The 26,322-nt window shown below is 40.4% G+C and overlaps 1 protein-coding gene across 11 annotated transcripts in view; it reads right to left on the bottom strand.

Annotated features, from left to right (window-relative positions):
- Window positions 1–26,322, bottom strand: part of ALG9 (ALG9 alpha-1,2-mannosyltransferase) — a 101,630-nt gene that overhangs the window by 70,206 nt on the left and 5,102 nt on the right. For 10 of the 11 annotated variants that reach the window (XR_009250204.1, XM_058690242.1, XM_058690246.1 and 7 more), the window contains exons 4-9: window positions 21,529–21,599; window positions 16,211–16,299; window positions 14,046–14,181; window positions 10,150–10,237; window positions 9,864–9,969; window positions 2,837–2,959 (exon numbers count right to left, since the gene is read on the bottom strand). Coding sequence is in view for 10 of the 11 variants with exons in the window: in XM_058690242.1 (XP_058546225.1) it covers window positions 2,837–2,959; window positions 9,864–9,969; window positions 10,150–10,237; window positions 14,046–14,181; window positions 16,211–16,299; window positions 21,529–21,599 (613 nt within the window). In the remaining variant the exon portion in view is untranslated. The remainder of the gene's footprint in view (window positions 1–2,836; window positions 2,960–9,863; window positions 9,970–10,149; window positions 10,238–14,045; window positions 14,182–16,210; window positions 16,300–21,528; window positions 21,600–26,322) is intronic. The other variant, XM_058690245.1, reaches the window with a different exon arrangement.

Genomic DNA, 26,322 nt, shown 5'->3' on the forward strand with positions numbered 1-26,322 from the left:
CTCCTCAGTGAGTCCTGCCACTAAGGTAAAGGTTCCTGAGATTAACCAAAAGCATAACATAAACTCATTTCTTGGGTTTTAATTCCTATGCTCTATTTAATAGATTAATCTCCTTTCTTATATACCAGTCTGTTGAAATAGATTTAGACCAAAGGAAAGAAAAAGTTGGATTCTCAAACCCATCGTTTTTTGTCAAGCTACAAATGGCAAAAGAGTCTGTCTCAAAGCAAATATAAAAGCAACTCTTAAAGGAAGTTTACTGATGATATTTGTTCTCCTCTCTCACAATACCCATCCACTCTGAATCTTAAAACTGAAACTAACATATACTCAAGGCCATGTGAAAGAATTAAAGCCATTTAATGAGCTCTAAAACTCAAGCACCTGTTGGAAAGTTCCTGTGGTTAGGCACATGAACACTGACCGATAAACCTGCAACCCACGGTGAAGGCATCCCCTACTGTGCTTCTATGAGTGATGATCAGCAGTGCTAGAGATCACTGGCAAAGGGTAGATCGACAGCGCCCCCTGGTGTTATGTCTACAAGGAGCAAGTTTAGAGGAAAAGCTCAGGATTGTCATCACGATCCACTTTGGTGTTTCTAACTTATCAGTATTTTTGTAGAAACTCTTTAGGGATGAAAATTCTTCAAATGCAATACCAGGCTTATCCTTTAAACTTTCTACTCTAAGATCTTACCTTAAGATTTTAGGTGATAATCTATGATTTACATCTTTCCAAGAAGTATTTTAGGTTGGAATTTTCTTGATTACAAAAAAATGAAATCCTTTTCTGTATCTTCAAGGCTAGCAAATATATTTGTAAAATATGGCCTACTGGGGCACCTGGGTGGCTCTGTCAGTTAAGCATCCGACTTCGGCCCAGGTCATGATCTCACAGGTCCTGAATTCGAGCCCCACAATGGGCTCTGTGCCGACAGCTCAGAGGCTGGAACTTGCTTTGGATTCTGTCTCCCTCTCTCTCTGCCCCTCCTCCACTCATGCTCCATCTCACTCACTCTCAAAATTACACAAACATTTAAAAAACTTAAAATATGGCGTAACCTGTTTGAATGTCCTCTGTAAAATTACAAAATCATAACCACAGTTGTATCACATGATGAGAAAATAGGTAACTTTCCTGCTTCTTTATGTTTTTCTGGGTTTTTTCTCTTTAAAAGAAGATTCTTCTATTATAAAATACACAGAAAGTATAGAGAAAAAACAGCACTCATTTTTTTTTACTAGGTGGACATGTGTGCAAATTACACATTTTTAAAACAAAATTGGATTCGTACTGTAGAGAACAGCTTAATATGCTGTTTTTATACTTACATCACAAGCATGTCCAAATTCTCTACAAGCATAAATTATCTTTACAGTAAAGAAAAAAAAGTTACTTTTCAAAAAAAAAAAAAAAAAAAAAAAAAAGAGAGAGATAAAGTGATCCTTAGGACATGCAAGGAATGCAGGACTAAGTTAACACCCCAGGTGACAGACAGCTGGATCCAAATGTGGGACATTATGCAAGATGGGTGACCTGATTTCTTTAGAAATCTTCAGGAGGAAAAACAAGACGGGGGAACCTCGTAAAAAGCTGAAGAAACTTAACATCAAAGTCAGTATATGACCCTTTTTTAGAACCTCTTTTAAACAACTATAAAAAGCTGTTTTTCAGACAGTGTAGGAAACCTGAGTATCAACTGGGTATTAGATATTAAGGAATTGCTGATTTTATTAGGATAATGGCATTATGGTTATGCTAAAACAAAACAAGTGACTGGAGACTGCTTTCGTATTCAAATAGGGTAACACAGTGAACTCTACAAACCATTAATAGCAGAAAAGCAGAATGGGGGGCGGGATGGAGAGATCATATGGCATCCAAATCAGACTGAAATGTCTGAAATTAAATCTCTTTCCAAAGCTCATATGAATTTCTGCTCAAATCTGTCTTCCATAAACGAAACATGGGCACCAGATATCCAAATCTGTGACAACTTGAGAAAACACTGGCTGTGCACTACGGAATCAGAGCAAGCAAAATAAATGACAAACCAAACCTTCCACAATAAGGCAAACACAGAAGCAAAACGGAACAAAGAGAAGCATAATGTTTCTCAGGAAGTCCAAAGCTTCTCTCACTTCAGTATCAAATTTGAGGGAAATCCCTGTATGGTTTAGTTTTCAAATTTTTGGTTAAAGTAATTTCCCAAGGAGTATTTACCTCTATGACTTATTATCTTAAACAATTATCCATATTACTACACATTTCTTTAAAAAACCCAAGGCTCAAATACTTTCATCTCCTGAGATTTTATGACTGTTTTTGCCTCCCCATGTGGTTCTGTATGCTATCCTGACTTCCTCACTCGAAGGGATGTAAAATTCCTCCCTTTGTCAGCCTAACTTGCAATTATTAACTGAACCTTCACATAAATTTAAATAATCTACAAACACAGGGGCGCCTGGGTGGCGCAGTCGGTTAAGCGTCCGACTTCAGCCAGGTCACGATCTCGCGGTCCGTGAGTTCGAGCCCCGCGTCAGGCTCTGGGCTGATGGCTCGGAGCCTGGAGCCTGTTTCCGATTCTGTGTCTCCCTCTCTCTCTGCCCCTCCCCCGTTCATGCTCTGTCTCTCTCTGTCCAAAAATAAATAAAAAACGTTGAAAAAAAAAAAATTTTAATAATCTACAAACACAGAATGATAATTTGATAAGCCAACCATTGCCATGGGAAGAAAATGGAGAAGAGAATAAGGAGATTCATTTTCACTTCTTGGTATACATTGTTACTTGCTCTTTCCTCCCCAAAAACCTTTCATCCCTTACTCCACTCACCATGAAACCTCTGCAGTAGGTACTCCATCAAAGAAGTCAGTGGTAGGACCAGAAGAGCCAAAGCAAAGGCTACGTTAAAATTAAGAAATCCGTTAATTAAATAGAAATACCAGGGTTCTGTACCTGGGGGAAACAAATAAAAGAGAATTAGTGGATGCCTTCCATATCTTTTACAATGCTGGATTCAGAATGTTCTTTGTTCAAGCAATGTTGATGGTCCGATGCCTCAAGTGAATGAGTCCACAATGGGAACTCAGTTACTAGGGCTCAGTCACACAGGGGAAGCACAAGAGCAGATGAAGGGAAGAGAATGGGATTTGTTACTTTTCCAGAACAAGCAAATAATTTAAATAGCTTAGTGGTGATAATGTGATTTATAATAAGTAATTTATATTTGGTCTTCATCTCTGTCCCTGGCACAGAGCTCCTAAATCCTTTGGAATTTCCTAAGTGGTGAGAGCGATAGGGTGTCTTCTGGGTCTTCTGTTAATTAGGAGATTTGGGGAAAGCCCTCAGGTGGGGTTGAAGGATGGGGATGGATGGCCAGAACCAATTGTGTGACCTAACTGCCCTGATGGGGCGGTTAGAATTTTCAGTCCCACCCTACTGACCTCCAGGGAAGGAAGAGGGGCTGGCAAGAGTTCAGTCATACCCACGGCCAATGATTTCAGCAATCATGCCTGTGTAACGAAGCCTCCATAAAAACCCAGAAGGACAGGGTCCAGAGAACTTCAGGTTGATGAACACATAGAAGCGCCAGGAGTGTGTACACCTGGGAAGGATGGGAGTTCTGAGCTCCATCCCACACTCCCTGCCCTATGCATCTCTTCCACCTGGCTATTCATCTGTATCCTTTATAATATCCTGCCCACTAAGCTGGTAAACTTAAGTAAATGTTTCTTTAAGCTCTGTGAGCCACTCCAGCAAATTAAGCGAACCCAAAGAGGGGGTTGCTGGAACTTCCCATCTACAGCTGGTCGGAAGTGACAATCTGGACCGGTTACTGACGTCTCAAGTGTGGCTGTGGCAGGGCCAAGTGGGAGCCGTCTTGTAGGACCGAGCTACTCAGGCCTTTCCCCTTTTATTCTCACCCGTTCATTCCATTTACATCCCAGTATCTTGGCCCTTGATATGTTTAACCACTATTCTACTGTCATGGGACCCTGTGTTTGGTAAAAAGCAACAATTTGCTTTCCTTAGGAAAATAATGTTCAGAGCCCCAGATCCTGTTTAGAAGTTTTGAGGACTCAGAACGAAACAAAATGAAAACACAAGCCTTACCCACACCAGTTTCGATTCTTTAACTCAAAATCCTTGAACCCAAATGCAGGACCAGCCCCCCATGCACATTTAGCAGGCTCTTTATCTGCTCTTCCCCTCTGTGTGATTACTTCCATCAGGCAGTGAATGACACATGCGGGTTTTAATCACTGCATGTTGTGACACCCGCCTTGCACCACAGCAATTTCCTGCAATCAGCACTGCTTAAAAGGGTAATCAGAAAGCAGAGGAACAGTCAGAAAAACCTGACATTTTTGCAGCTTGCACAGCAAAATAAGATTAGAAACCAAACCCATAACGCTAGAAACATTTAGGGGAAGGGAGGGTGGGGTACCCTAAGTAAAACTCCACTTCAACTGTTGTCACCTTTTGCAAAAGCTAACTCCTTCCTGTCTAAATACATTGATTGCGATGTTCATGAACAGAGCTCCTGTCCCAGGCCAAGTTCAATAGAGACATTCATAGCCTGTATTCTTTACCAATACCCGTTTGGGTTATAGAAAAGTGATGATTTTCGGGGTGCCTGGGTGGCTCAGTCAGTTGGGCGTCTGACTTCGGCTCAGGTCATGATCTCGCGGTCTGAGTTCGAGCCCCATGTCAGGCTCTGTGCTGACAGCTCAGAGCCTGGAGCCTGCTTCTGATTCTATGTCTCCCTCTCTCTCTGACCTTCCCCCATTCATGCTCTCTGTCTCAAAAAATGAATAAACATTTAAAAAAAAATTTTTTTAATAAAAAAAAAGAAAAGTGATGATTTTCAAAAAGAAATATCCATCTTCTCTGGATTTTAATATGTAATAACACATTTCTGAAACTGAGTCTCTTAGGAGTCCAGTTCCCAGAAAGGTAGTTTTTTGCATAATTTTCTCCTGACCACCACTGTGGAAGCAGGGCTGTCAACCTTGGCCCTCCTTTTTTCCAACCAAATTCTGGAAATCTGATCCTGAGAAGAAAAATCACAGTGACTAGGGAGAAAGGAGATCATCTTTTATATCATCTTTTATAGATCTTAAGAAGCATCTATAGAAAAAAAAAAAAAAAAGCCTTTCATTGCTCCTTACAAATACTTATTGTTTTTTTCAGGAAAGCACTTTATTGCTAGCAAATATTGGTCTCTACCACAACTGACTATACCCTCCCGCTAGGGCTGACTACCTTTTTACCTAGGTGTACTATACTCTGAAATTCTGAACCCAAAGCATCAATTTGGTAAACTCAACTATGTTTATGTGTTAGGAACTCATAGATCAAGTTCAGAGCTAGGCTGTGAACATTTCATAATAGACTATCGCTTCCTGGAAGAACAAGGCAAAAATTGGAGGATAAGCCAAAGGCAGGGAAGGTTCAAGTCACAACAGTCTTAAAAACAAGGGCAGAAAGAGACAAAAACAGGGAATTCTCTTACCCAGTGTCCTCCCCTACATGATCAGACACCTGCCTTGAAAAAAAAAGAGTAAAAACTTTCCTCTCTTTCCAGGGAGGTAATTTGATGCCACTTCTCAGAAACTATCAAAGCTCAACTATGCAGAAAAAAAAAATGTGTCAGAATGACAAGCTACGCGTTTAACTGGTGCAAAGTGTGCAGTGAAAGCTGGAAGCAGGGTCTCTGTAGGGAATGATGCACCAATTCCTTTCATTTAAATGAGCTAAAGGGAACCTTCAAAGAGGCCAGAAGAAGAAGGGATAATGTTTACTGTTCCACCGATTGAATGAAAGGAAGCTATTTTATAGGCCTATAATTTTATAAAACCTTAAGAACTAAATTGTAGTAAATCATCCTTATAAATGTCAAATTTCCAACACCCAGAGCAAAGAGACACCAAGGTCCAACAAAAATGATCAGCAAAACAATGAAAGCCCTAGAACAGATCTTGACACCAGTTAGCTCTTGAGTGACTCCACTGGGGCCTCATCCTCTGCTCCTGCACAAATGGAAAACTTTGGGCCTTTAATAAAGGCCATTCGCCTTTGCCTTCTGAAATTTCCTGTCCAGTGATGTGACAGATGTTGATAGAACACATCAACAGGCAGGGATCACGTCCTAAATTGCAAAGTGGCATCGTTGAGCCGACGCACTGTTGTTTTTGAAGGAAGAGCATTTCTCATACCCGCCCTCCCACGCCTTCTCCAGGCCTCAACTCCTCAGAGAGCACCAGTCTTCACTCTCCACATAAAAATACTTATCAACCCCGACATCTGCCAACGCCAAATGTTACAAGGGTAAGAAGCAAAATCAGTGCCATGACCAGTCACTTTGTTTTTTGCAACACTAAATTTCACCTCTTGATCTTTGACACCAAAGAGATGCTTTGCCTATGACTTTGCAATTTTATGTCTACACTAAATTTCCTAAATGCCAAGTACTTTTTTCCTTGTCCAAATATTCTTTTTCTTGAACAAGCATGGAGCAACGCTCCCCTGTGAAAGAGAGCCTGCCAGCGTGCATACCACTGTGCCATCGAAGCTCTCTAAGGCTTCCTGATCACCCTCCAAGCCCAGTGTGTGGGCCTTCAGAGGCACAACTTCCTGCCCCTTCTTTAGATCAAATCTTATCTTCCTCTATCTCCAACTCACAATCTGTTTTTGCTTATTCTCTTGTAGAGTCTCAAACGCCAAACTCCAGAGTTTTGCTAAGGCTGTTTTCAGTGGAAAAAACACAGGCTTGGGAGTCAGACAGCCCTGGGCTCTTATCCCATTTCTGCCACCTATTAATTATGTGCAAGTCCCTTGGTTTTATGTGCATTTCCACCTTGGTTTCCATAGCTGGGAATAAGCATAAATAATGCCTCTCTCACAAAGTTTTTGTGAGGAGAAGACGATGTTACATAAAATCTCTTGTATAGAACAGGCATTTGATAAACAGAAGCAATTATAATTTATAGTTGTGAAAAAGTACTCTTTTTCTTTCTCCTGGCTTCAAAAGAGCCAGCTCAGGTCTGGAATATGTCATTCATAGATGCTCTCTGGCCAAGCAAGTATAGAAAGGTCCCTGTGAAAACCAGGAATAATGGAGTAAATATTTATATTATAATCACAACAGAGAAACTGAATTTATCTTGCTCATGTTTGTAGTTTCTATCTAAAATTAGCTAATGTTGTAAAAAAAAAAAAAATTCACAATATTCAATTTTTTTATTTTTTTTTTACTTTTTTTTTTTTTTTTTGTCTCTGCAGTCCCTACCCTGAACATTGTGTTTGTCTGAAATATACCCCCTCTAGCATCTACTCACCAAACATCTACTCTTCCTTCCAGGCTTGACTCAAGAAGTCCTTCTGCTACCACCAGATGGACTTGCTCCTGTGATTCCCCATCTTTCCACTGTAGTACGTAACACAATTGACTATAATTATCTACTCGTGTGACTGTAGCCGTATGGGACAGCAAGTTATGAGGACACAAATGCTCAAACGCAGCTTAGTCCATGTTTCTTTAACTCAAGTCCATTTAACTAATTGTTTAAGTATTATAGGCTTATTTGCTCTTACATCCAAAAAAACAGCACTAAGACCTGAATGTAGAAACTATCAGCATGATGCATTTGTAACTTTCAGAGAAGAAACCTATGCCTACAATAGGTAATGAAGCACTTGGAGCAGTCAAGTCTTACAAAATAGTCAAAATGATGCCCAATAGGGCCCAACATGTATGTAGAGTGAAACAGCTGAAGCTTCCATGACAAAACATATGCTATCTTACTCTCTGATAACTGTACAGCATCTATCAAAAAGTCAATCTTTGATGGGGCGCCTGGGTGGCTCAGTCAGTTAAGCATCCGACTTCTGCTAGGGTCACTATCTCACGGTTCGTGGGTTCAGGCCCCACATTGGGCTCTGTGCTAACAGCTCAGAGCTTGAAGCCTGCTCGGATACTGTGTCTCCCTTGCTCTCTGCCCCTCCCCTGCTTGCTTGCATGTGCGCTCTCTAAAATAACCATTAAAAAAATTATTTTAATACCACTATGTAATAACCTGTTTAGAAAATGAAGCCAAGGGCACCTGGGTGGCTCAGTTGATGGAGTGTCTGACTCTTGATTTTGGCTCAGGTTATGATCCCAGGTTTCTGGGACTGAACCCTGAGATGGGCTCCATGCTGAGCACGGAGTCTGCTTAAGACTCTCTCTCTTTTTCCCCCTCTGCCCACCCCTCTCCCCCACTCATGTAGGTGCTCTCTAAAAATAAAAAATAATTAATTTTTAAAAAGTGAAGACAGTCTCCCAAAATTAAACCCAAATTAACATAATTTATTCACCTATACATAACAGGTATTTTGCTTCCATAGATTCCATGTAAATCAGTTTCTAACATGCAATCTGGGTCTAAAAGGAGAGTCTTCCTTCTATGGTCTTACACAATCAAATAAAATGTTACAAGTAACCTAAAACAAGGGGGAATTAAAAACATACAAACTCTCTCCAGCTAAAGGGAGACATCTAGAGGCGAAAGCTTAAAATTGGGGCTTTTCTCACATTTTGGGGATCTTGAAGTCTTAAAGGAGCCTTTTTAAATTCCTTCACTTAGGGAACGCCTGGCTGGCTCAGAGGAGTGTGTGACTCTTGATACCGAGGTTGTGCATTCTGCACCCCACGTTGGGTGCAGAGATTACCTAAATAAACTTTTAAAAACATTAAAATTCCTTCACTTAACAATTATTCTCTAACAAGGCAGTGTGGAAATTCAAGTCACTAGACAAAACACGGTTTATTACGACCTATTACCTACTGCCATCTAAATGACAATATTCCACAAATCCTGACAGGCCCAATTAAATCTTATTTGTATGCTTACTTCAAATCATCAAATCTGTTGGTCCTGTGGACAAAGTGGCACATGAAAGTGATGGGCATGGCTTAAACTGGTAAGACACAGAGGTAGTATTAACTTGTTTCACAGCAGAGCCCCAGGACAATCACATATTAAAAAATGCTTCAAGACCTTCAGAAAATTTAGGCAGAAGAAACTACACTTATTTTAATGAAAAATGGTCTCAAAAGATGTTTACTGATTTGGCTGATCTGACCAGGAAGATCTCTAGGACAATCCTCCATAGCTGTCACCAACACAAATGCCCTCGGGGGCCAAATAAAACCGGCTCAGTGCTGGCTGAAAGAAGGCATTGGGGTGGGGGTGGGGGGGAGGGAGATGGAGGTAAAATGCAGAATATATTCCCCAGATTAAAGGCATCAGCCCTTTAAAGCTGGCCAAACTACTCACCTTTTTCTCATGCTGACTCCACCATTTGCTCTGCTATTTCTATACATTTTCCAAACTTTCTCTCCTAATCCCTGATACTTAATGCAAATTTTAAAAAGAAAAATTAATACCAAATGTGTGTATGTCCACAAGACATCTGGAGGAATAGACTCCAAAGTATTAACAACAGCTATCTGGAGATGACAGGATTATGAATGTTTTCATTTTCCTATTTTTGTTACCATACTGATTTTCTAATGGAAAGAGTAAAAAGTAACTTTTCATTTTAAAAAGTAGCATCAAGAACCACGACACACGACACACCGAGAACAACAAACAGGACTAACAGAAATCACATCAATCAAGCAGAAACATTTACTGGTTACTTAATCATCGCTGTGCCATAGCCGAATGTCATTTCTTTTTTAAAAAGAATACCAGCAAAGAAATGCTGTATTTGCCAAAGAATATCTGATGAAATAAAGAAACCACGTTGAAATGTCAAAGTTCAGGCAAATGAAGCCATCTCCTGCCCTTCCCCAGAGTCCCTAAGGCCTTACCATAAAGATCAGGTCCATGAGGAGTAAAGACATTGTACAAAACAATGTTCAGCGGTGCCACCACCAGCTTCCCGTAGTAGTAGCTGTCAATGACCACCACAGGCACCTGAAACAGAGCAGGAAATAAACAGCAATTGCAGGGGTTTGTTCTGCAAACATTCTCCCAGGGGGAACAGGATAAACTTCAGAACAAATAACAGAATGAACTTCTAATGTTCTCTTTCCTACATCAGAACATGCTTTCATTACAATGTTCAAACAAAACAGGGAAAAAAATAAAACTCACCAGAAAGAGTATTAGGGCCACCAGAGACCAATGAAAGAAACTCTTCCACCTGTGTTTCATGACCAGCAAATCAAAGGCAATGGGTAAACTATTTAACAGAGAAACAAAGTCGGAAATTACTTACAACATAGACTCAAACAAGTCCGATTCACACATACTTCATGCTGAACACAGGGGGAAAAAATGTCTCTAGCAGTTCTAGTGAGGAAAGAACGCTGGTATTTAAGAGGATGTCTTCTCAAAAATACAGTGTTCTGTTCAGAGAGCCCATGATAGTACTTCACACCCCACGATGCACAAGGAACATTAATGCTGAGCTTCTGCAAGGAGCTCCTTATTATATCTATTCATGTGTGACAGACATTTAAAATACATTAATTCTAAGTAACTGTGCCCTGTGGTCCTACACCGACCCTGCCAAATGAATAAATACAAATCTCTTCCATGATTTATAAAAATTTTGCTAACACTACAAACTTTAGTAAGTCAGTTCTGATACACCCCCTTCCAATACCGTTTGCTCTTCTCCCTTTCACTTCAATTCCACAAGCAAGTCGCAGATGTACACTGCCTTCCCCACTTCTTCCTGAAGGCCTGGCTTTAACGCAGGGAGAATGACATAAGGTCGACAGGCACCTCCCCTCAGCCAGACCCCGAATCTCTTCACTACCTCCATCTACCTTGGTCTTCCTGTGGCACTTGACACAAAGCATCTGTTCGTCCTCTTTAGGCTTCCTGGCTCCTGCTCTTTTCTGGCCTCTTCCCAAGTGCACCTTTTCCTTTTTGTGCCCTACCATGGTCTATTTCCCAAAAGCAAACTTCTGCTCTTCTTTCTCTACATCATTTTCTCAGGGGGTACCTCCACTCTTACATCATCAACAATCACCTTCATGCCCAGGACTTCCAGATCTGGTACACTAGCCAGAATCTTCACCCATGCTCCCGCCACAAGAAATTCCCTCCCCACACCAATCTGATACGACACAATTTACCCAAAATTCACCACAGGCTCTGCTCTCGACTCCTCTGCGGAACCGATTTCTCCTGTCTCTGAATTGACATAGCATTATCATGTCTATCATTTACTTAGCAATGTCATGTGCTACCACAAGGCATCTCTTCTGTGATAGGAACTTCCATATTCTATTATCTAAGTTTTGCATTAACTTTTTGTGTTTTCATTTTTTTCTGCCCAACCAGTGACATTCCCATGGCATCTGTACTTCTCCTTTGGTAGTCATCATACTTCTATTTACTTGTTCAAGGTCGGTCTTTCCTACTAAAATGTAGGCTCCCAAAGAGCAGGAACCGTGTCTTCTTTATCACAGTATCAGCAGCGTGTAGCACAAAGTACTCAATAAATGATGGTAGACTGCTGATTGTGATCCTGAAATCACTGATCTCCCCTAAAGGCAGACCAATCAATATGTGCCACCTAAAGGTATTTGAGGAACTCATAAAGTTCAATGTTGATGGGGCAGAGTAAAAGGAATGGAGGAAGTGAAAAAAAATACTTTTACTTTCTGGAGAATTAAAAAGGAGGCAGAATTGGGGTTTTTTGAGTCATGTTAGAATCTGGACACCATAGAACAGAGGTTGGCAAGCTTTTTATTGAAAGGACCTGACAGTATGTATTTTAGGCTCTGCAGGCCACATATGGTCTCTGTTTCATGTTCTGTGTCTGTACTGTGTGTGTGTGTGTGGGGGGGGGGGGTTGGGTGTGGGTGTGTTGTTAACAACCCTTTATAATACAACAACTTCCTAGTTCTTGGGCTGCACAAAACAAGACCAGCTGCACTGGGCCCACAGGCCACAGGCTGCCAACTTCTGTGACACAGACCAATGGGGAAGCTATTACAGAGTTTAAAACAAAACAGGCAGTGATAAAACCCTATTTGCATTTTAGGAAGATAAGTCTAGTTTGATTATAGAAAGCAGATATACATAGATCAAGCCTAGAGATGGGAAGATCATTTAGGAGTCTGCATAGTAACTCAGGAGCAGAGGTAAAGAAAAGTAGATTCAAGATATTCAGGAGATGTAACAAACAGGACATGGGAAAAAGAAAAGAGTCACAGATAATTTTCAGGTTCCTGACTGAGGACTGAGCAGATGATGGTATCATTTACTGGGATAGAAACATAGATAAAAGAACAGATATGGAGGGAAGATAGTGAGCTCAGTTTTGAATTATCAAGATGGTTGAGATAAAAGAAGGCCTCACACAAAATCCTGAGTACAGTATTTTGAGGATAAACAGAATCAAAGATTGGAGGTGGGGAAACCAGCCTTTAAAAGACAAATTAAGGGGATGCCTGGGTGGCTCAGTCGGGTGGGCAACCAACTTCAGCTCTTGTCATGATCTCAAGGTTTGGGAGTTTGAGCCCCTCATTGGGCTCTGTAGTGCCAGCTCAGAGCCTGGATCCTGCTTCAGATCCCATGCCTCCCTCTCTCTCTGCCCCTCAGCCGCTCACACTCTGTCTCTCTCAAAAATAAAAGTTAAAAAATAAAAATAGAAGACAATTAAGAAAACGTAGAATATTGATCCTCTTAGTAACCCCCATTCCAGAAATTTACCGTATCAATAAATTTCCATAAATGTATAGACATGTGGACAAAAACATTCACTGAAGCATTGTACATCATAGGAGAATACTGAAAACTAAATCTCTCCCGATAAGGCAACGGCCACATCAGGGTCAGAAAGTGGAATGCTGTGCGATCTGTACAAAGACCAATGTAGATACAACAAAAAGTATGTACAGGTACAAGGTAATCCTATTTAATTTCCAGGATGTCCATGTGTGTGCCTTTACACATGAGGACAGTTTCTAGAAAGAGATATACGAAAGTATATAAAAGTACCTTTGAAGATGAGGCTACGGGCAAAGTAAATTAGGAATTCTTTCTACCTAAAACAAACTGGCTTTTTTTTTTTTTTTTTTTACAATAGAAATAGACTGGTACAGTTGACTTTTGAACAGCATGGGTTTAAACTGCGTGGGTCCGCATGTATGCCAATTGTTTCTTATAAATACAGTACAGTACTGTGAATAAATCTTCTGTTCTTAGTAACACTTTCTTCTCTGTAGCTTAACTTTATTGTAAGAATACGGTATAGGATACATATAACACACCAAGTACGTGTTAATTATCAGTAAGGCTTCTGGTCAACAATAAGCTATTGTAAAGTTTCTGGGGAGTCAAAAGTTACATGCAGATTTTGGGCTGTGCAGGGGGTCAGTGCCCCTACACCCAGGCTGTTCAAGGGTCAGCTGTACTACAATAACCTTAACATCAAACTACAGTATTTTTCCAAATTACCTGCAGTGCAGGTGAGAAGCAAATGCAGCACAGACTAGAGCCAAAGCGGCAAAAACAAGAAACATGAGCAACAAAGCTGCTTGGGGAAAAGTTGCTGAGCTAACACCACGAGCCTGCAGGTAAAGTCCGACTTCAGGCCTGGGAGTGGGGAACGCACGTCACCGAGTGGTGTAGCGTAGAAGAAACATCAGTGATGGGGTCAGGGAGGCCTGGATCCAAAAGCAGTCATCACCTTCAAGGCAAATTTCTCACCCTCCTGGAGTCTACTTTCTCCCTTCTGAAGCACTACTACTTGGATTTCTCCTGCAAAGCGGTTATAAGGCTTAGGAATAAAGTTTCTAAGGGGATTCGTGGCACCTAACACACAACAGATGCCTAAGAGTCACTACCGGTATTAGATTTAATCCTAACAATAAACACCAAGAGACAGATTCTTCCAACTCCCAGAATTTTGGTAGGTCTGATTCATTCCTTTGACTTCAGGTCATAACCAAGGAACACGGAGATAAGCCAACGCTCAGGTTGACTGTGTGTCCAATGATACCAGAAGATGAATTGTGTTGGTTTCTTACCCAAGGGCAGCACTGAATGGCCAGCCCAAGATAGCCCCAGCTGCCACTCCAAGCACAGCAATGGAAGTCTTGTCCAAATACCAGCCAGTCATGGCTACCAGCGTGGTGTACATACAGAAGCTGCTAGGAAGGAGCGCTGCAAGGGTAAAGAAAAGGGGAATAGAAGGGGGGTGGGGAGGACAAAAGTAGGAGACTGATTAGGTATTATCAAAAATCTACCCACATTGCAGGAGGTCAATCACCAGGAACAGGTTTTGAGGAACACTGTAGGAGAAATGTGTAGTAAAGTGATACTCCTTAAATAACAACGAAGTTCAAGGGTATTCTTATTTTCTCACTCCTGTTTTTTAGGTACCAACAACGCTGCCTACTTATACAATATAAACCATGCCATTCTTCTCCTGGCCTGTACTCCAAATCCAGAACTTACAGATTTCCAGTTATATTTCCAGGCAGAGAATATGCTTCAAGAAACTCAGACCCATTGCTGACTATTTCTGAAGAATTTTATCTTCTGGTAGTCTTCTGAGACTGTCCTGGCACTAACTTTACCCCATAGGAATTCTAAGAAGCCTTCTCAAGGGCCAAATATCACATCCTGCATCCACTGACATGGATAATTTGGCCTTTAGATGTCCCCTAATTACTTTTGTCTAGCATTACTTTGTTACAACAAAGTAACTGTTTACTACAGTAAACAGCAGAGGACGGAGTACTTTCAGGGTCTCTGTTGCAGTAACATTTGATCAGTGTTTCTAACAAGGTGACACAAAAATGCAGATCTGCCTCTCCAGGCTGTACAAGGCCTGCTTCATGTAACACTAGTGAAGAAAAATCAGCATGAGGCAAGGACCACAACGAAGGGCAGTATGATCTCACAAAGTCAAGGGTTTAGAAGCTGTATGTAAAAGGATGCCTTGAATTTCTCTGTGCCTCAATATCCTCAACTGACATGACAAAGCTAAAGCCACTCCTCAACACCTCCCACACTTAATCAGTTTTAGGAACAGCAAAATAACTAAAAAAACCTAAGGTACAACTTCACTGATCAAAGCTAAGTAATACTGATGCCATCCAAAGCTATCAATTACAGCTGCCAATGTAGAGAACAAAGGGAGCAGAGGAATGAGAGGCCTCTGCCAGCTCAGAGGGAACAGCACAGTCTCGTTTAGAACAGTAACACTCAAAATTATTCACTGTTCGTGGGTTTGAGCCCCGCATCATGCTCTGTGCTCACAGTTCAGAGCCTAGAGCCTGCTTCCGATTCTGGGTCTCCCTCTCTCTCCGCCCCTACCCTGGCTTGTGCTCTGTTTCTGTCTCTCAAAAGTAATAAAAAAAATTTAAAAAAAAAATTTTTTTTTTAAATTATTCAGGTGTGGAATCCTGAGGTCCCTGCAGAACACAGATTTTGATACAGTCAACAAAGTTAAGTACAGACTTTTGTGCTGGATGCTATTTTTGTGTGTATATTTAGTGTATATACTAGATTCTGGTATACACAAGCAGACATTAAAACTGGCATAATTATAACTAGTATCTTCATTTTTTTTCAGAGCATCAGAAACAGGCTACCTTTTGGCAATAGGCCACTGTGACTCAGCTCAGACAACACAAGTGTTCAATGGAGCACAGTTTGTAAGCCACCAGTCTAATATTGTAATTTCTCTTTAAGTTTACTTAAAAAAAAAAAAAAAAAAAAAAAAAAAAGCCCAACAGGGAGGACTATGCCTTTACAGAATACATTGCAAATAAGAAACCGAAAGCAGAACCATAAAGAACACACACAAACAAGAAAAACAAAATTATTTTTCTCCCCCTAACAGCAGGGAAAGGCAACAGGTGTTGGTGTTTTTCAGCCTTGTGAGGAAGTGATAAAAAAAACAAAAACAAAAACAAAAAATCTACAACCATGTAATAGAAAGCAGTATGGTGAAAATAACTTTTCACCTTTTTAAGTTTCCGAGTCCTCATCTGCACAATGGGAAAATATTTATCATACTAACACAGGACTGCCGTAAAGGATGACGAAGATCATGCAGATAACGGTGCTCTGCAAACTACTGATATGCTGTACAACGTAACCTACACCTACACAAAGTCTTCCTTTCAGCTCAGCTGTGAAAGATCAGTGCACGTGTTACACCTTCCCCTGCCCGTTTACTTACCTGACGATGAGCAAAACATGCCAGTGCTAAGAACCAAGAAGGCTAGCATCATCCGACTCACATGCAGCCCAAACTTCTTGCACACAGCCCTAGGAGAAATGCAAAGATTATCAGCATGGCAAATCTTAGGGACAGACATTTCAAATCAAAGGACAAAAACATGCCTGCTTCACAGAGAACACTGAAGATTTAAAGTCAAACATAGAACTGCCTGGACAGGTTTGTCAGCAATTTTGTGTGCCTAACAAACCCAAACACTCTTATTCTGTAAGTAGAAGAGAAGCGCTCTACCTAAAAAGAAAAGCATGCTTTCTGGACTCAGAGTAGGGAGACGATCAATAGGAAAACAGCATCAAAGTGGAAAAACAATAGGCCTCCCATTCAGAGGGGCACAGGTTCAAATTTGGGCTCCGCCACTTACTAACAGTGGTACCCTGGTCTAGCGACAACACTGTCAGATTCCTTATCTGTAAAGTGAGGGTAATGCTAAGGTCTACTTTGTAAGATTTGTGTGAGGACAATACATGGGAAAGTGCTGGGAGCGCGTGGAACAGAGGTACTCAATACAGGGTAGTTCTCAGAAGAGAAGAATAGGAGATACACCACGGGGCAGGAAGTCCACATTCCTCAAAATGAAGCAATTACACACTTCCTGTACCTCTTTCGTGGAGGTCTTTAACCCTGTGAACATTATGAGCAATCACTGCTGCTTCATTTGGTCAACATTTGTTCCAGCGTATGCCTGTGTAAACCATTCTCTTGCTCAGGTCCCTTAGAGAAGCTCAGAGCTTCTTTCTGGATTACCTCGGCTTCCAGCTCAGGCTATCTTTTCTAAGTGTCTTTACTGAGGATCTGCTAATGGCAAATTCCCTCTCTTTTGTTTTTTTGGTCCAAAAAAAAAGTCTTATTTAGTGCTTCGTCTTAAAAGAGGATTTAGCTGAGTGCACAATTTTAGGATGAAGCCATTTTCTCCAAGCACTTTGAATATATATATATTTTTTTAATGTTCTGGATTTTAAGAAGGCTTCTGTCAGTCTAATATTCCTTTGTAGATATATTCTATTAGTTCTCTGTCAACCTTTAAGATCTTCTTTACCCTTAGTGTTCTATGTAGTTTCACTAATTCCTTTTTATTTACCCAGCTCAGGATACGTTAGGCTCCCTGAATCTATGAATTAGGATCTTGGGTTTCATGGATTCTGGAAAATTCTTAACCATTATTTCCCCAAATACGGCCTTCTCCCCATTCTATCATCTCCTAGAATCTGATTAGACAAACACTGGATCAGTCAAATCTACCACAGAGGTAGGTGTCTTAATCTCTTCCTATTTTCCTTTTATTTCCTTTTTGTCGTGCTGTACTTCATTCTTACTCATTTCTTCAAATCGATCTAACTTACTCATTAACATGTCTAATTGGTGGTTTCAACTAGCCACTGAACTTTAAATATCAATTGTTCACTTTCACTTCTACAAGTTGTGTTTGGTTCTTTTTTCAAATCTGCTGGGCCATTTTTGTAGTCTCACTCCTTTTTCCTTTTAGCTTTTCTATTTTATCGTGGTAATAACACATGGGAGACGTACCCTCTTAACAGACTCCTAAGTGTAAACTACAGCATCGTTAATAGGCACAATGTTGTACAGTAGCACTCTAGCACTTACCCATCTTGCACAACTGAAATTTTATATGCATTTATCAGCAACTCCTCATTTCCCCCTCTCCCTAACCCCTGGCAACCACAATTCTATTCTTGGATTCCATGAGTTTGATTATTTTAGAATCCTCACACAAGTCACATTAGCCAGTGTTTGTCCATCTTTAATTGGTTAGCTCATTTGGCCTATCCTCAAGGCTCATGCATGTTGTCACATTATTACAGGATTTCCTTCTAATACTGAGTATTCCATTCTACGTATATACCACATTTCCCCCCCACCATGTATCAGTCAATGGACACTTGTTTCCCATCTTGGCTACTGTGAATAGTGCTACAATAAACATGGAAGTACAGATACCTCTTCAAGATCCTGTTTCGGTTCTTTTAGATGAATACCCAGAAGTTGGATTGCTGGATCACATGGTACTTCTACTTTTAGTTTTTTGAGGATCCTCCATACTGTTTTTGCACAGTGGCCATATCATTTTGCTTTCCCACCTACAGGATCCAAAAGTTCCAAACCTATATTCTTGCCAACACCAGCTGTTTTTTCGTTGGTAATAGCCATTCTAACAAGAATGAGGTCATAGAGCTCATTGTGGTTTTGATTTGCATTTACCAGATGATTAGTGACACTGTATCTTTTCATATACCTGTTCGCTAAGCATGCATCTTCTTTAGAAAAAGGTCTGTTCAAGTTCTTGGTCCTTTTTTAACCAGTTTGTTATTGAGTTGGACGAGTTTCTTATATATTGTGGAACTGAACCTCTTTTCAGATCATGGTTTTCAAATATTTCCTCCCATTCTCCAAGTTCCTTTTCACTCAATGGATTATTTAGGCTCTTGTTTCTTATTCATGTTTTCAATTCTTTATTTCTTTAAAATTATCATTTATTTTATATTCTTATTTTAATAATTCCTAATAAATAAAGTTTTGCAGGTCAGCTTTCTGTTGTTATTTCTGCTGGTTCTCACTTAAGTCTGCTTCTCTTCTGTGCTTTGTGATTTGTTTTTATTATAACTTCTTGTTCAGTAGAACTTTATTTGTCATAGTTCTTTGACACCTGGATTAAAAATTGATTTCTCTGGAGAAATTTTCCATTTGTTTTTGCAAGATGCCTAGGAGTACTACCAACCCGTAACAGTTTTAACATAAATTCTCAACTTGGGGTGGAGGGAGGGTTTGAGGGACCACAAAGGTGGTTTGAACTCAATCCTAAACCCATAAGTAGACCACTGTATGGTTACAATCCTCAAAGACAGCACTGGCTTTCTTTCTTCTCCCCTGTGCCACCCCGACTCAACACCAAAGAATTTTATCTGACATTTTTATCTGTTTTGCAGTGGGAAGATTTTTTAAATAATGATGATTAAGTTTAAATACCCCTTCAAGCATTAAGATGTGTTAGGTTTCAAGTAAAAAAAAAAAAAAGTGGCTATTTTTATTACTGCGACACTTAAATGTTTTTTTAAATTTTTTTTAACGTTTATTTATTTTTGAGACAGAAAGAGACAGAGCGCGAGTGGCGGAGGGGTAGAAAGAGAGGGAGACACAGAATCTGAAACAGGCTCCAGGCTCTGAGCTGTCAGCACAGAGCCCGATGCGGGGCTCGAACCCACGAACCGTAAGATCATGACCTGAGCTGAAGTCGGACGCTTAACCGACTGAGCCACCCAGGCGCCCCGACACTTAAATGCTTAATACTTCCACTAACATTCAACCAACCAACAGGTACTTGGGCAAAGACCACGTCCTGAGTGCAAATAAGAGCAGTGAGTCCCTGGGGCACCTGGGTAGCTGGGGTGGTTGAGCATCCAACTTCGGCTCAGGTCATGATCCCGCCATTCGTGGGTTTAAGCCCTGAGTCAGGCTCAGGATTAACAGCTCAGAGCCTGAAGCCTGCTTCAGATTCTGTGTCTCCCTGTCCCTCCCCCGCTTGCATTCTCTCTCAAAAATAAACATTAAAAAAAAATTTAAGAGCAGCAAGTCCCACAACAGGAATAATTTCCCATCATCTAAGCTCAAGGCGAAGAGGTAAATCATATTTATCTTGAGACCAAAAATAAGGCTCTACTAAATTCTACCAAATAAAACACCAGTTAGAGGTGTTTAAACATAATTTCACTTTATATGAAGATATGGAGGGATATCTGTACTCCCACGTTTACTGCAGTACTATTTACAACAGCCAAGACATGGAATCAACCTCAATGTCCATCTATGAATGAATAAAGCAAATGTGGCATATATAACAATGGAATAGGGCACCTGGGTGGCTCAGCTGAGGGCCTGACTTCAGCTCAGGTCATGATCTAACAGTTCATGAGTTCGAGCCCCACATGGGCTTTGTGATGACAGTGCAGAGCCTGCTTCAGATTCCCTCTCTCTCCCTCCCTCCCTCCTTCCTTCCTTCTCTCTCTCTCCCCCCGCCTCTCTCTCTCTTTCTTCCCCCCCCCCCCCGCCCCTCCCCAGTCCCCACTCTGGCTCTCTCAAGGAAATATTTTTAAAAAATAAAACTCTTGGGGCGCCTGGGTGGCGCAGTCGGTTAAGCGGCCGACTTCAGCTCAGGTCACGATCTCGCGGTCCGTGAGTTCGAGCCCCGCGTCGGGCTCTGGGCTGATGGCTCAGAGCCTGGAGCCTGTTTCCGATTCTGTGTCTCCCTCTCTCTCTGCCCCTCCCCCGTTCATGCTCTGTCTCTCTCTGTCCCCAAAATAAATAAAAAACGTTGAAAAAAAAAAAAATTTAAAAAAAATAAAAAATAAAAAAAAAAAAATAAAACTCTTGGGGTGCCTGGGTGGCTCAGTCGGTTAAGCGTCCGACTTCAACTCAGGTCACGATCTCGTGGTCCGTGAGTTTGAGCCCCGCGTCAGGCTCTGGGCTGACGGCTCAGAGCCTGGAGCCTGCTTCAGATTCTGTGTCTCCCTCTCTCTCTGCCCCTCCCCCGTTCATGCTCTGTCTCAAAAATAAATAAACGTTAAAAAAATAAATAAATAAAACAATAAAACTCTTAAAAAAGATATACAATGGAATATTATCATTTAAAAAGGAAATCCTGCCATTTGCAACAGGTGGATGGACCTTCAGGGCATTACTCTAAGTGAAAAGTCAGATACTAAAAGACATATAGTGTAATAACTCACACGTGGAATCTAAAAAAGCCAAACTTGCAGAAACAAAGTAAAATGGTGGCTGCCAGGGGCTGGGGAAGCAGGGAGTCGGGGACAGGGAGGATTAGGAGATTTTCGTCAAAAGGTATAAACTTCCAACTATAAGTTCTGGAAGATCTAATATACAGCATGGTGACTATAGCTAACAATACATTATTATATACTTGAAAGGTGCTAGAAGAGTAAGTCTTAAATGTTCTCACCACACATAAAGTTGTACTCATGTCAAGTAAGGTACGTGTTAACCTTACTGTCATATTTCATTACAGATACGTTTATCAATTATCTGTACACCTTAAATTTACACAATGTTCTATTTCAATTGTAGGTCAATAAAGTGAGAAAAACATTTTAAGTCCTACTTCAAATATATTATTAGGAGCCAGGAGAAAAGCATTTTCTATTATCAATACTGCTTATGCTATCAGAAATGGTCTTATGCTGTAATGACCTTTCTCATAGCACTTTCAGAAGCAAAGCTTTTATACTCACTTGTAAAAGTAAAGTTCACAGATACAGCTCACAAAAGCCAGGAGACATCGTAAAAAGTAAAAGACAAGAATCTGAAAGAAACCAAGAAGAAGAAAACAGAAGTCATAGAAACAAGAAAACTCAAGATAAAACCACTTTCATTTGTTATTAGTAACACTATGAACTGGTATAATCTTCCTGAAAGGCAGTATTATCAAGAATCATAAACAATTTCATACCCCTAGATCCACTGTACCTATTTCTAGGAGTCCAGCCCACAGAATTAACTGAAAATATGGAGGGGGGTGGTTAGTTCTACTCATGCAAATGGTCACTGCAGCACTATTAATTTAAGGGGGGAAAAAGAACCTTTAAAAAAAAACTACACCATATCCGATTACAGGGAAATCAGTCAATTCTGCTACATACATTTCATGTACTATTACACAGATAAAATTTATGGTTACAGAAACAGTCAACGAATTCACAGGATATAAAACTCCTACATTCAACAAACATTTCCTAAATCGTTATATATTGATAATTACCGGTAATTACAAAATACCAGGTAAAAATGTACATTATTATTTACACATCACAATCACAGCTTTGGAAATCAGAAGCATATGAAAAGGCTGAAAAGAAATGTGATAAAATGGTAAAGGTGGCATCAAGGATGGACTCTGGATGACAATGTTGTGTTAATACAGGTTCATGGATTGTAACAAGTGTATTACTCTAATAGGGGATGTGGATACGGGGAAGGCTATACATGTGTGGGGGCAGGGTGTATATGGGAAATCTCTGGACCTTCCACTCAGTTGTGCGGTGTCCTAAATTGAACTAAAAATAAAGCATATTAGAAAATAAATAAATGATAAATAAATAAATAAATAAATAAATAAAATGATAAAGGTGGCTAAATCAAGCTGGTAGGAGTTAGGTGCACATTTTCCCTCTTACCTTCCAAATACCTGTAATGTGATTTCATGAATTTTATAATTAAAAACATCGATTTAAAAAATAAACATAATAGGGTTGTATTGAATAGCTTTCATATTATAGCACACAGGTATGTTGTTTTAAGTTTTTTTTATTGTTTATTTATTTTTGAGAGAGAGAGAGAGAGAGAGAGAGAACATGAGCAGGGGAGGGGCAGAGAGGAGGGGAGACACAGACTCTGAAGCAGGCTCTGGGCTCTCAGCTGTCAGCACAGAGCCCTATGCAGGGCTCAAACCCACCAACCACAAGATCATGACCTGAGATGACGTCAGATGCTTAACCGAGTGAGCCACCGAGGCGCCCCACACTGGTATGTTTAAAAGCCTTGAATACCTCAGAATCTAAGTACTACTGAAATAGAGGTTATAATTAATATAACTGTATTATATAACTTAAAAATACTTGCCATTTTCATCACTGTAACCAAAAAATTCCAGAGTTCAATAAAGTGATCCAATAAATACCAGTTTCATTAACTCAATAAAAACACTCTGAAAACCTAGTAAACACTGACCACTATTTTAGATGCTCCTAGGAATTCAGATAATTTTAGTACCAAGTGTCCACACGCCTAAGGACCCCTCGTCTAATTAGGGAGAGTACAAAACACATTTACAAAGTTAAAAATTAGCTGAGTTAATATAAGAGTTTTATTTACAAGTATGATAACAATGCCCCCACAACAACATCCAACATGTAACTAGAAGTCCTGGTTGCTGCAAAATGACAAGAAATGAGGTATTAGATACGGAATAAAAGAAACTAAACTCTCCACACACAGATGAAAGAGAATCCAAGAGATTCACCTGATACATGAGTGACCCTAATAAGGAAATTCAGCAAGATTTAGATTAAGATGAAAAAACAAAAATCAATTGTATTCCTCTGTATCAACAATGTCCAACTAAAAAAAAATAAGATTCCTTTCACAACAGCAAGATAAAGTATTAAGAATGTAAGCCTTAACCTACCCAAGACTGGCTAAGACTGAAATGGGGACATTTAAAAATTTTACTAGAAGACCTAGAAAACCTAACCAAATGGGTAAATATATCATCTTAAGAATGAAATGACAAACCTATACACATTGATTTTCCTATTAATATATAATTCAGTGCAACTCTAATCAAAACGCAGAATTTGGGGGAGGGGCAAACAAATACTGAAATGATTTTTATAATACAAATTTTCAAAAGGACAAAGTGAGAAATTTATCAACCAGATATTTAACACACACAACAAAACCATAATAATAAAAATCTGGCACTGACAATTTGACCAATGACCTAAAATAAGGAAGCCAAAGCAAAGACCCATACATGTGGGAATAAAGTGTATGATAGATATGTTATCACAAATCAGAGAAAGGATGGATTACTTGACAGATGGTACGGAAAAATCCAGTTCACTCTATCACAAATAATAAAGCTGGATCTTTCTACCATTTATAAAAACTAATGTTCAAATTGAGGTGCCTGCCTGGCTCAGTATGGTGGAGCATGTTACTCTTGATCTTGGGGTTGCAAATTCAAGCCCCACATTGGGTGTAGAGATTATTTTTTTAAGTAGCTTTAAAAAAATATCCAAATGGATGAAAGCCTTACGTGTGACAGGCAAAACTATAAAGCTAAGCAAATATGTAAGAATATCTTTGTGAACTGTGGTGAAGAGCGATTTCTTTTGCAAAGACCCAAAACCCACCAACCTTAAGTGAATAACTAATTGGGTTGACTGTATCAATTAAAGATTTCTGTTCAACAAAGTTCCACAGCACAGTTAACACAGAGGGGACAGCCAAAAAGATTTCCAGTATCTAAAACCTGTACTTGGTTACTATTGAAAACTTCTACAAATCAGACAAGAAAACCAGAAAACCCAGTTGAAAAACAGGCAAAGGATATGAATAGGTAATTCACAGAAAAGGAAAATCAAATGACTATTAAATATTGCACTTCACGTCTAATCGGAGAAATGCAATTAAAATGAGAAACAGCTCACATCCATGAGAAGGGCAAAAATTATCAAGTCAGAAACATCAAGTGCTCAGGAGGTGTGAGGTGGCTGAAAGGTGGAACAGAGTTGTGCAAGTGTGAAGTTGAATAGCCATTCTGGGGGGCAATCTGGCAGTATCCCATGAAATTAATTAGCCTATGGATGTACGTATAGGATCCCACTCCTGAGCAGAGTTCGACAAGACAAAACAAAGGTATTCTTGTTTAGAGTGGCAAGAAGTTGGAAAGGTAACCAACACTAAGGGGTGCCAATTATTACCAGATGGTCCTTCAGCAACAATCTACCCTCTCTACTGTGCATCAGGATGCTGGAGCTGGAACTCTATAAGCTAATTCCCCGTTGCCAAGTGGCTTCCATTGGCAAAACCTAAAAGGGAGGAGATTAGAAGAAAGAACAAGAAGGGAAATCTTCATTCCTGTTCTGCTTCCTGCTCGTGTCATTGACCTAAAAGAAAGAGTGATGGATTTGGTTGAACATGTCAAATTGCAAGGGACAGTGGATATACAAGTGGAAATAAAAGCCTTAAGCACTGCTTATTGTTATTTCTCTACGAAGACCTCATCCTGTATACGTCTGTTCTAAGTTAAAAAAAAAAAAAAAATGAATTAATAGATAGGGAAGCAAAGGACAGTTTTAACCCTTTCTATAGGTGCTATCTTTCTGATGAGTCTACAACGCAAATGCCATCTTGTCTCTCCTATAAAGCCTCTGGATGGGTTCAGAATGCCCTGGGGAGCCAGTGGGCATGGGGAGAAATTCCTAATTCCTTATTAGAGCCTACCAGGTGTTGTATAAATCTGGCCTCCTCCTACCTTTCAGTATCATGCAACTCACTCCACCACTCACTCTCTTCCAAGCATCAAGCCTATTTATATAAGGCCATGCTGGCCCTCTTCCCCGCCTCATGGCTTTCCTCCCTCATCCCCATTTTCCCTTTACCTAGCTGATTCCTACTGAATGTCTAGTTCTCTAATCAGGGACTTCTGCTTCATACAAGGTGGATTAGTTGTACTTTTCCCTATTCCTCCTACTATGTAAAACCAAAAACTCTGCACATGACAGGTAAAGTAAACCTAAGAAGACTCAAGGTAGAGAGAAGATGGCAGACTGCCTAGGGACTTTAGGACCAGAGGAAAAACACAGTGGTAAGTTCCCTAAGTTTTCTTTTTGCCTTATACATTCCAGACTTAGAGCTAAAGAAGGTGGCAGCTAGAAATGCCAATGAGCACAAACTAACACCAACCAAAGCCTGGCTGATCTAGCCAAGACGCCAGGAAAGGGGTAGCCCAACAAGACGGAAATCCTTTAGACAATAACCACTCTACTCCAGCAAAACACCCCCGGGGGGAGGGGGGGGAAATGTAGCCCAACTCCCACCCATGCCATCAAATATCCAGTAGGAAGCCAGGACTTTGATTCTCGCTGGTGGTAATGAGCTCCCTCTCTGGACACAGTGTCAGTGGTGACCACATGGGTAAGCCTGGACTTCCACCTCCTCACCCCACCTAGCAGCAGTCAAGTATCCCTTTCCTGGCCACTTGAGCGAAGGTCTAGTGGGGAACCTCAACTTCTACCCCCATCTGGCAATAACAAAGGTGGAGAACGCTCTCCCTTCTCCTGCTAGAGGGTAACAAAAGCAGCCAGACCAAAAATAAGGCTTAAATAAAACCCAAAAAGGCAGAGGAAGCACTTCAGGCCCAGGAAGAAGATTCAGTCTCAGAATGTAATACCCCAAATGGCCAAGGCTTCAACTGAAAATTAGTTGGAAGATGGCAAACTGAAAATTGTCTATCAATAGAT

The sequence above is a fragment of the Neofelis nebulosa genome, chromosome 10 (assembly GCF_028018385.1).
Source record: "Neofelis nebulosa isolate mNeoNeb1 chromosome 10, mNeoNeb1.pri, whole genome shotgun sequence".
NCBI lineage: Eukaryota > Metazoa > Chordata > Mammalia > Carnivora > Felidae > Neofelis > Neofelis nebulosa.